General features: G+C 34.2%; 1 protein-coding gene across 1 annotated transcript; it reads right to left on the bottom strand.

Moving 5' to 3' along the window:
• Nucleotides 1-380: 380 nt before the first annotated feature.
• Nucleotides 381-10,358, bottom strand: LOC106710305. Its single transcript, XM_045682052.1, has 15 exons — nucleotides 10,183-10,358; nucleotides 9,921-10,098; nucleotides 9,356-9,457; nucleotides 9,069-9,149; nucleotides 8,435-8,520; nucleotides 7,715-7,913; nucleotides 6,841-6,975; nucleotides 6,244-6,332; nucleotides 5,937-6,052; nucleotides 4,786-4,996; nucleotides 3,818-3,956; nucleotides 3,196-3,329; nucleotides 1,806-1,947; nucleotides 884-1,098; nucleotides 381-547 (listed from the first exon to the last, which is right to left on the bottom strand). The coding sequence occupies exons 1-15, from the start codon at nucleotides 10,233-10,235 to the stop codon at nucleotides 403-405; spliced, it is 2,025 nt and encodes a 674-aa protein (XP_045538008.1). The 5' UTR covers nucleotides 10,236-10,358; the 3' UTR covers nucleotides 381-402.
• Nucleotides 10,359-12,469: the final 2,111 nt, after the last annotated feature.

Consider the following 12,469-nt stretch of genomic DNA (forward strand, 5'->3'; position numbering starts at 1 on the left):
GTTCTTCCAGATATCTGTGCCAAATTTCATCAAGATCTGTTGAGCCATTCTGGAGATACATCCATACATACATCCAAACTTTCGCTTTTAAGATATAACATAAGATCGTTGAACTCTGTAGTGAAATGAAACAAAATAAAATAAAAAAAAATTCAATATAATTTTAATTAAATTCTTACAAGTTTATAAATTACAATAAAATCATCATACATAATAGCGAAAAAAAAACTAGCTTAATTTTATCCACGAACTGAAAATAATAATCTAATAAAAAAACGTAGTAATTTCAAAAAATCGGAACACCCGCTAGTTATAGTACAAGATCCAAGATTTGCCTTCTGTAACAACTCAATATGGCGTGTTTTGTGTCTAGCTCTAGTAATAACACGACCTCAAGTGTTCTCAGTTGGGCAGTTTCTCGTTCAGCAGTCGTATGTTGTGAAGCAGAAGCTGAACGCGGCGGTTTGTCGCCTCCGTCAGCGTTTGCTGAACCTCCGTGCGTTTGTTCACCACGTACTCTTGCAGCGATGACAACTTGCTGCGCCATCTGGTTTACAACCAGACAAAAATACTTGTATATAATGAAAATATATTTTATATATATTTTATTTTTACTTTACAAAATAAATCTATAGATTTTATATCCCATAACATGTGATAAGATGTTTTATGAAACATCTCATTTTTTTTTAACGGCCTCAAAACTATTAAAAAGTGAAACTATCTCTGTTCAGACATCCATAATTGCAGATGTGTTGCCAAATTTTAATCGACAGAGGAGGGGATGCACTGAAAGAGGATGTATCCTCATGCTGTGTCTCCTCCTTTATTAAATCCACTTCCCCTTCCTATCCTTGAATGTGAACTAAAATGAGGCACTCACTCAACATCCTGTTGCTGCCAGAACTCCAGCTCAGTATCGAGGTGTTTGTGCTGCGCCTGCGCAGTCTGCAGCCCCGCTATCTGCTCCCGCACCGCCGCCAGCTCGGCCGCAGACCTCGCAGCCTCCGCCTTCTCTCTCTCCATCTCCTCCTCCAGTGCGGCCTGCTCACACTCTATCTGTGCGTTCAGCTCCTCTATCTTAACCCGAGTTAATTCCTGGAATTATTAAGTACAAGAATATGAGATAATGTTTATGATAAAGGAGTAATTGTCCCACTATTCCTCATCAATTCTTATGTATTTTACTCATCACTATTAATTATTAATCTAATATCGCTATAATTAACTTTAAAAAATCTTGAAATTTAATTAAAAAAATTATGAATGTAATTTTTGTAAATGCGAATGTTTGGATGTATGTTTGTTAGAAGATATCTCCGGAATGGCTCAACGGATCTTGATAAAATTGGGCATATATGTTGATCATAATCTTAAAGAACATATTGTGTACAGGTTGTGGTACGTACATACAAATAATATTATCGAGTTTAGGAAGATAATATGGTTTATTCTCTAAAACTAGGGCTAAATGGTTATTAATGGTAATGACAAATGACCACACGCAGTATGAATGGTGACCGAACGTGAACTGGTTTGAGTGAATGGTGAAAACATGTATTGGGCGGTGTTTACACCGAACACATAGGCTACTTAATTACAGCTAGTTTTATAATAAAGCTTTTACCTGCGACTCCGTCCACGCGGAATAAAAAAAATGCACACAAGACAAAAAGTTCCTATGTCCGTCTCCTAGTTCTAAGCTACCTCCCCATCAATTTTCAGCTAAATCAGTTCGACCGATCTTGAGTTATAAATAGTGTAACTAACACGACTTTATTTTATATATATAGATGTACACAGACCAGTTGTCTCTGTGCATGTCGTTTGTTAGCTGCGCGCGCGGCTGTGCGCTGAGCTCGCTCTCGGCCGAGCTCCGACACGCGCTTCTTCAACACAACCACACACGAGGATATCTTCTCAGCACACGAAGCATTCATCAGCTCACTGAAACAAATTATCAAACTTTAACAGTGATAGATCTCGCAACAACAATATTTGTTGGGTAAAATATCACACCCTCACAGAAGACAGACGTCGACAGGCGTCAAGTGGAAGTAATTCCAAGTACAGTCTGTTGAGTGTGGTGCCGGAGGACTAAGTTTAGTCCTCTTTTCTTTCCCACCCCTTTTCTTATTAGGAAAGGATGGGAAAGGGAAGTGGATTTGGCGAAAATTGCACGCATAGGAAGGAGAAATATCCTCTTTCTGTCCGTTCCCTTCACCGTTGATTAATGGTAGACAACGCATCTGCATTTGCGGATGTCTATGGGCAACGGTCGCCTCGCTATTTCGGAAAATTCATGTGACTGTTTGATCGTTTGCCATCTTTTGATATAAAAAAAAAACTTCATAGTTAAGTAAATAAAACATTGTAAAAAGAAATTCATATCATATTTTTAGCAACTAAAACCAAACTTTGTTCAAAAAAAAAGAATCACAAAATGGGTATTAGGTCTATTATTTTACAAACTAAATAAATCAACTTTTAATAACATTTACAAGATTTAGGGTCAAAACAATCATCAGTTAATCGACACAATGCACTTTGACACAACCTGTCACTTCGGAAGTCAACGAGCAAATGATCACTCTCTGAAGTTGACTCCCTTTAAATCAGGTGTCAAATGTGACGTCACACATTTTTTTATTTATTAATTTATTTGATCCTTATGTCTTGCAATAAATAGTATTTTGTCAAAAATTTACAACGATTACAGCGCCACCAAGCGGGATCTATATATGTATACATATAAATATTTTTTTTATATTACAAGATGGCAAGCGGCCACATAAATTCGCCGAGATGGCGAAGTGACCGCTGCCCATAGACATTCGCATTTACAGATGCGTTGCCTACCCTCAATCGACGAAGAAGGAGACGCCACAAAAAGAGAATATTTAACCTTCCTATACATCTCCTCCATCAAATCCACCTCCCATTCCCATCCTTTCCTTATAAAAAAGGGGTGGGAAGGGAAAGATGACTAAAATGAGTCCAGTACCACACTCATCAGACTGTACTTGGAATTACTTCCACTTGACGTCTGTCTTCTATGTGGTCGTGATATTTCACCGGGCGAGCTGGTCCATTCATACAACAGACGTTGTTGCTGGCTTCTACCACTGTTCTAGATCTACTCACAAAAATAGACATTTTTGACAGATATTATGTATTATTAAATAAATAACTCACTTCTCATCTATATTGTATGAAGCGAGGTCGGGACAATGTGGTGCGAGATGTATCAACGCCTGCTTGTACTGCACACAGCTGTCCAGGGTACGCTTCTGCCATCCTGCCAGCTCCGTCTCCTTGCTTAACAGCATCTGCATACATTACATTAACTAATATAGCTTTTACCCGCGACTTTGTCTGTGTAGAATTTAAAAAAAAGGATGAAAAGTATATCAAATGTAACTTTAATCTCTATTTTATATCTGTTTTTTTTTTATGTGAAACATCTACAGGATCACTTGTAAACCGAATTGTTGGCGTGGCGACGCTTGCCGTGGCGACGGGTCGCCAAGCTATACTAAGGTATACATATATATTATTATTATCATTATCATTATTATCATTGTCATTATTATTATTAATTTATTTATTTAATTATAATATTTAATATTTTATGCATATTACTTGTACACACACGATGTTTCACATCTGCCAGGCGTCCCATGACAGCTCACATTTTTTTTTCTTTTTTTACATCTTAACTAAATTGCATCGAGATCCATACAACTATTCTGGATTTACCTTCTAACATCCATCCATCCAAACATTCTTATTTATAATACTAGTAAGATTAATGTACCTTAGAGATGTGTTCTGCGAGTGCTGTCTTAGAGTCGTGTACGCGGAATGCGTAGTCGACCTGCTCCAGAAGCTGTGCTCTCTCAGACACAGACATGCTCTGAGCTGACACCTCCTCACACAGACGCTGGCTCTCCACACTGACACTCAGATAGTGTTATATTACACATTTTTTATATATAAACTATATTAATTCAACATATTTCTTCTTCATTTATTATTAAAAAATTAAAAATAAATCGTTAGGTTTAATAAAGCTACATATTTGATATATAACTTTATCCTAAATTAAAGACTCTTGAGAAATGGCTCTCGTTTGTTCATTTAGGATACTATTTTCTTAGACATCTTTTGCAAATATGTCTTCCAATCAAGCTTGTAACCCAAAAAGGGTAGACAGATACAGACTTCCATTTGATTCCAAATGAAAGATAAATATATCTGATTATAGACATATATATTTCATAATAATTATTAATAAGTAATGTAGTGATTTTTAAAATGTACTCAACCGATTTAGTATTTATAATAATTAATTTAAAAGAAGGTAGGACAGTAGCATCCATATTTTTTTTGGAATAATACCATATTAGGAACGAAAGTAATATGTGGGTAGTCTTACAAAAGGTTATAAGGAAGCACGCGCTGCTCAAGCAATCTCTTTCCATCCTTCATAACAGAAAGTCTGAATATTTAGTTAATTTACGAGATGTTTGAGTTTTTTTTTTAATTAAATCACATCTACAGACGCTTGGTCTGTACTCTTTTTTGCACAGGTTTTAGTTACCTTTTTTTTGTTTTATTAATATTATCCCTGCGCTACATAGTTTGTTCCAGCTTAATATATATATATATATATATATATATATATATATATATATATTTAAACTTATTTTTTTTATAACTATTTACTATATTACTTACTAAGACATTTAAGTTTATATATAGCCAAGATATAGTTATACTAACTGTGCGCGTTCCACCTCAGCATCAATGTCTCCGAGTGCTCCCAGTAGACGTTGTCTCGCTGCGCGTGCGTCATCTGTGAGGTTGGTATCGTGCAGGGATGCTGCTCTCTCTGCACGCACTGCGGAGAGCAATGCACTCAGTCTCTCCTCACGCCGGCACACATCTGCCCGAGCTGCAGCCTCCGCTTCATCCTCTAACTCACTCTCTTGTTCTGGAACACACAACACACTTAGGTATAATGAAAATTAAACATTTTTATTTCATAACTTCCTCACTAGCTGATATTGTAAAGGAATGACGTTTCTGAACGCATTTAATGCACAATTAAATAAAATATGGTGGATTGTGTGAGTGTTTTAATTCATTCCATTATCTATATATATAATGATTAAGAACCTTCTCCTGATATAATAACAAACACATTAAAAAAAAGTGAAATCGGTCCAGCCGTTCTCGTGATTTAAGCAATATATATATATATATATATATATCCCTTTTGCCAGACAAGGGATACCTCACTATGACAATTTTTGGCACACTATTTTCAATGCATCATGAACACGCAGTTGCGGAATTAAATATTTATTTTTATTAAGAGAAGGCATAATTTTAGTCCTCTTTCCCTTCCCACGCTTTTCTTATAAGGAAAGGATGGGTAGGGGAGGTGGATTTGATGGAGATGCATAAGGTTACATATTCTCTTTTTGTGCGTCTCCTCCTTCGTCGATTGTGAATGTCTATGAGCAGCGGTCGCTTCGCCATTTCGGCGAATTCATGTGATCGCTTACTCGTTTGTCACCTTGTAATATAAAAAAAATATATATATTCAACCAAAGAGGTGGCATACTGACAACTAAGAACAGCCATTTTTAATTATAAAAAAAAGATCGGTGAAAAAATTACGCGGGAAATTCTAACGAAATGTAGTCGTGTATAAAGTATGATAAAATAATATTGTAATTATGTATTTAGTTTTATTTTAAGGACTTAACAAAGAAATAAATTTTATTTTGGTTGATATTTTCAATTTATACACTCAGAGTTCTCATTTTTTGTTAAATTTGCTTTTGGTATATTCTATGAGAGGGAAATATTAAGTTTTTTTTTCCTCTCACATATATTCTATATGCGATATAAAAATTAATACTTACTCTTCACTTTATTTTCTAACTCTTGAATTTTCTCATCATCATTACCGAGTAGAGTTTTAAGATTCTGCAAATATTCCTGGGATAAGTCATCAAATTGATACTCTGGCATCTGGAACCTGAAAGTTGTCAATAATTTCTATATAAATACGATGTTTTTCTAAATAAAAAGGAAAAATGAAAAAAAAATATAAATAAATCTCTTTCATTTAAAAAAAAATGATTTTTTTTATTTATAATAAACTTTTTTTTTTAAATATTTTTGGTCTGGCTACTAGTCCTTTTAGCTTTATAATAAACAATAATTTACCTTTGCCAGCTGCGGAAAATAAAATCTTGTTTAAGTCGGGCGAAATCATCTTTAGCTAAATATATCAACTCTTCCTCTATTGGACTTTCCTAAAATATATAAAATTTTAAACATTAAAAAATAAACAATTTACAATGGATTTCAAACTTTTACAAACTGAAGAATACAATAATTCAATACAACATCTAGTAGCGGAGTAATTAGTGGAAATAGGTTAAGACTCATTTCCACTGGTGTCAATAAACATAACTATGACATGTAAATCAATTCTGAACTAAGGCTGAATCTAAATTAACAGCTAAGAGCTCATAGCGAGTATATATGACTAGGTGAGCCGATCAGTCGTGAGCTGTGACTCATTATGTAGGTACAAGTTGAGCTGAGCTGCGAGTCAGTTCACTCATGTGAGCCGTAGTGATCTGCAGAACATCTAAATTAGCAGCTAAGAAGTCATAGCGAGTATATATAACTAGGTGAGCCGATCAGTCTTGAGCTGTGACTCATTATGCAGGTACAAGTTGACCTGAGCTGCGAGTCAGTTCAGGTGTGATCTGCAGATCATATGTGTAGAGATTGTATGTGTATGTATGTACTTACACAGAAGTGTATGAGGTCTAGGAGATAGGCGATCAGAGCTAATGCATGAGGGAAGGCGTGCAGAGTGTTGACAGTACGCAGCCATGATTTGGACACAGTTCCCGGGTACAACAACCGCTTAGTTATGTGCGGCAACTGTAATAAGTACACATTATATATTACTAATATTATAAATGAGAATGTTTAGATGGATGGATGGATGTTTGTATTAAGATATCTCTGGAACGACTTGAATCAATGGATCATGATGAAATTTGTCACAGTAGAACATAGTCTGGAAGAACGCATAGGTGTTAATTACATTTTTTTTTAATCCCGTGCGGACGGAGTCGCGAGTGATAGCAAGTTGTATATATTAACTAGTTGTAGCCCGCGAATCCGTCCGTGCCGAATAAAAAAAAGTTAATAAGTAGCCTATGTGTTCTTCCAGATTATGTTCTATATTTGTGTAAAATTTACAAACTTTATCACTTAGTGGTATGAAAAATAGATAAGTAGTCGATTCTCACACCTACTGAATATGCAAATAAAACTGCATAAAAATAGGTCAAGTCATTTTAGAGGAGTATGGTAACTAACTTAGTGACAAGAGAGTTATTTATATATTTATATGAATAAGATAAATGAATAAGTTTTAACATTGATAGAGTCCGCAACAACATTTGACTGCTACTAATATAGTTTGATTTAAGTCCTTTTTCCCGATCCGGTTATTCCAATAAGGAAAGAATGCAAAAAGTAGATTTGACAGGGGAATATCCATATCTAAAAGTCCTCTATTCTTTTTTTAAGGAAAGCAACACATCTGAAACTTTTTACTAGTAGTAGTTTTAGGTAGTCATTTTCTTACTTTACTGAAAAAAACCTGTAGTACCTTAGTGACATAGTTGTCGGTGTTGAGTGTGGGGTTGTTGTAGAGCGATCCGAGCAAATCAGCAACTATATCCACGAAGCGAGCGATTGTAAGCGGCCGCAGGAGTGCCAGTGCTTTGCCTCCCTCCGACGCTCGCAAAGCTAGGGCTTCGCCAACACGCGCCGCAGCCGCCCGCTGCCATCCTGCATTTGACAGCGGCCTACCCAAATACAAATCTTCATTACAATAACTGTTGAATAGTTTATGTAAACTAAAAAAACTCTTCGAGCGTCGGTGGCTCAGGTGTTAAGCACTTGACTTGCAATCTGCAGGTCCTGAGTTCGAATCCCGCCATGTACCAATGTGTTTTTCGATTTTCGATTTACATATGTACATTTATATGACGTTCTTAGGTGAAGGAAAACATCGTGATGCTGCACATATCTGAGAAGAAACTCAATGATATGTGTGAAGTCAACCCGCACTGGGCCAGCGTGGTTGACTATGGCCTAGTCACCCCTAACTTAAGGGTAGGCTCCGAGCCCCTCAGTGGGGGCTTATAGTGAGCTGAGGATGATTATAAAAAACTCTATTTAGAGCTAATCAAAATCTATTTAAATTCGTAATATATTTTCTTATTTAAGCTTAAAACTTATACATATTTTATTTAAATAATCTTCTTAATGAAAATAGTATCAATAATGTACTCTTTAGTATTGTTTGGATTATTTTTCAACAGACCTCTGATCTTTTACAGTGACAAATGCCAAGACACGATCTAATGCTTGCTCCCAGCTGCGGCCTGAGGACTCATCTCCTACTGTTCTCTACAAAATAACATTACAAATGAGATTATAAACATATTTTGAAGCATCTAGAATCCCATTGTATATTCCTGAAATTAAGGAAGTCAAACAAAAAAACCTCTTCCGCCTTATTCCAGAAAAAACAACTAGTACTAGTAAATTAATTAATTAAGAAACGGCTTAACTCACGTTTGATCGTCCAGTGACGGCACCAACTAGTTTCGGACCCATCGGGGGTCCATCTTCAGGGCGAGTGTTTAATCCGAGGACTTCACGGTCGCGTCGCGTCTCGCACTCTACTAGTGCGACGGCACCGACTAGTTTTGGACCCATCGAGGGTCACCGGACGATCAAACATGAGTTAAGCCGTTTCTTAATTAATTAATTATGATGTCTCACGAAAGTTTAATCAATTTAGTACTAGTAAATTCAGAAACTTTATAACAAAATAAAGAATATCTTTATTCCTTATACTTATTATGGTACCAAATTAGATCCTTGAATTACAAATTGGATTAAGTTCTATTCTAGATTAGTTATTAAATTATCTATGGATGTGATATTCTTACCCTGGGTGTTGTAGTCAAATTGTGACTATACCGTAATGGTGTCACTCCATGTTTTAATTCACTTGTCGGTAAACGGAATTCCTGAAAATATAATGTTCAGTATTAAAATAAACTCTGATATATTCTAAACAGTTGTTAGAAAATAATATTGTATATTATTACTATTTTTAAATCAAAATGGGACCCAAATGTCTACAATTGTTAAGTCACTGTTTGTATTTGAAATGATTTAGGAATTAATTTGCAAATTAGACTATTGAAAGCCGTATAAATAACAAAAACATTACCAAAGGTGTGTTAGTTGAACGTGCATTATGATTTGAGTGCAATGGTGTTGACATGTAGTGACTCGCTCCATATCTCATTTCACTTTGTTGAGATTTAGACCTCTGAAATATTAACACTCCGATTAATATAGACTAGCTATTGCCCGTGAGTTCGTTCACAAGGAATTAAAAACAAAACTTAATTAGTATTTTATGTGTTCTTCCAGACTGTTCAAATTTCATCCAGATCCATTAAGCCGTTCTGGAGATACTTTCAAGCTATCCATCTAAACATTTTTATTTATAATATTAGTTACATTGTTAAAATTGCTTAAATATGATCTGTGTAGTAAATAAGCTTTATCAAAGAAACATTCTCACAAGTTAGCTTTATAAGACAAAGTTTAACATAGTTTAGTTAACTTTAGATATAAGCAATCCATTTCTCTCTAAGAAGTCAGTAAAATATAACAAAATTAGTTAATTGCAGTAGATGTACACATTTTATAATTCCGCGATAAAAATTGCTTTTCAGAAGCTGGCAGTTCATGATCAATTCAGTCTTATATATCCTCTCTAAACTCACTGAACTAATCGGAGGTAAGTTTGTAGCCGAAGGTTCTCTGCTTAGACGACCACCAAGTGTAGCTCTAGGCGGCTCCGCACTGCTGGAACGATGGCCCGCTCCACTAGGTCGGCGTATCTCGGGCTCCGTCGAACCAGTCCGCCGCGGTTTTGGTAACAATGACGGTTTGCCTTCCAATCTTCAAATAAACATAATTATTGTAATTATTTCCCTTGAAGATTTTGTGTTTGTGTACATTTTTATGATTCGAGTACTCAGTTACCTTGATTTGCGACTTGTTGATTGCTGACCAGGAACATATCTTGTTGAATACATCTTATATCTTAATTTTCAAATGCACAATAACAAACACAGTGCTAGAATATTCAGAGTAATTTTATTTTATTCTTAATTATTACAATTCAAAACAAACGTTGTATTTCAAAACTTCACAATATTTCAAATTGCTAACTGAAAACATAAGCTCGTAGCTATGGCCTATCTCAAAGATTATAAGATTGTTACTTTGCTTTATGGTTTTAATCAACCAATAGGAAAAACTGCCCCCAAAATAAAGTTGACAATAAAATGCGCGGAAAATTTTAAAACCAAAAAAGACAACATTTTTAATTGAATATTTAAAAAGATTACTAATAGACTTATAGCTTACTAGCTTTACCCGCGACTCCGTCCGCGCGGATAAAAAAAAATGCACACAAGATAAAAAAGTTCCTATGTCCGTCTCCTAGTTCTAAGCTACCTCCCCATAAATTTTCAGCTTTTTAAACCAATTTAAACGTAAAATTTATAAAGAAAATCATATTAGAAAAATTACGAATATCAAATATACTATGGTCACTGTTGACTAATAAAATAACAACATTGAATAAACCGTAAACAAGGACGTAAATGCAATTTTATTTACTTTAATTTTAAATTACATGGAGGAATTAGAGCATTAAGTATTTAATACTTATAAAATTTCTCTTCTTATACATTCTTCATGGCTTCAAAATAATTTAAACTTTTTTACTTTCACTACAGATAATACTTTGTACGTCTTGTACTAATTTAGGAAACATTGGATCTAGAAGGCAGATTCGTACGAAATTTTTAAACGACGGCGGCAAATCTGATATATTAGTTGTAAGTTCTGAAAAGAAGACTGTCAACGATAATTTATTGTTTGATTTGATAGAAATTATAGCTTTTAACTGGGGAGCGTGTAATTTCTTAATATTCTCAATTATGCTAAGAACCAACATTGTAATTAAAGCAGACTCGGTCGATATCCGAGTCGAATTTAAGCTCTGGTATTACGTAAAAAATTAATTTACCTTTTGTTTTCAAAACGTGGGAAATTACATCTTCGACATTTAAATAGCGGGATGTAATAACTTCGTTAGATTGCATAGAATTGTGTTTAATAACAGGAAAATATTTATTTAGTTCCTCATAACATTTGCTTGGATTAATTTTAACTTGAAACTTTATTTTTCGTAACTAAAAACAACAAATGTAAAAACTAATAGACAAGTAATTATTTAATGAATAATTTGTGCAATAAACATTTTAAAAAAAGAACCTACTTCTTTAGGGGCTCGGCTGATAAATAAAATCAAGGCATCTTCTTTGTAAACTCCTTTCATTTTATTACTCATGCTTATTGTTTCTACGATTTCAGTACTTGAAGTAATCAGCAATTGATCACAATGGATTCGCAATACTAATTTCACCTGTGTGGGACCATACTTCTTCCAACTATCGGCCGTCCATAACATTAACTTATCAATTGCTGTAATAAATTAATCCGATTAAGTTTTTAGCTTACGAAACGTTGTCAGTTTTTTTAAATAATTAATATTTAAAGGTATTTACGAATCATCGTTAATGATATACAAAAAAATCTTAAATATTAGTACCAAACGAATCTTTTAAATTGCTCTAATTTAAAAAATGAATTTGAAACTTTATTTTTAAATCGTAATGTTATAAAGATATTGGAACGCACGGCCACTTTAAAACGATAGAATCATTTTCAATGTTATTTAATTAGGGTTGGAGAGAAGGTTAGCTAGTAGGTATTGATGCAATCAATAAATGTTTTTATTTATGCATTGCAATATTTTCTTAAACAATCACATTTATCTTTGGGTGTGTTCCGATATGCACTGCGACCACTGTAGAGTGTGACGTCAATTCAGTATACTGTGAAGCCGTTCCTTTATAGCCAGTTGTACTGGTTACGAGTTAAAACGGAACGCAATCTCGTATACTGTCAGCCGCATTTTTTGACGCGACATTCAAATGAGTGTATTCAAGTTTTCTAGTACATTAAAAAAAACTGTTTTGGAGTACTGTCAAATTAAAAATATTTTAATTAATAATAATTATAAATTGAATTTATAATGTAATAAAAATAAGTACTTTTTCATAAAAAAGAATATGTTTTTCATTATGAACACAGTCTAATAAGGTTAATTTTTGCAATTCTTCCATTGTTTTATTTATTAATCCAAACTAATTACAGAACTTTAACATTTTCTGATTAAACTGTAGCTTTGTTTATA

Source organism: Papilio machaon, chromosome 18, assembly GCF_912999745.1.
Source record: "Papilio machaon chromosome 18, ilPapMach1.1, whole genome shotgun sequence".
Taxonomy (NCBI): domain Eukaryota; kingdom Metazoa; phylum Arthropoda; class Insecta; order Lepidoptera; family Papilionidae; genus Papilio; species Papilio machaon.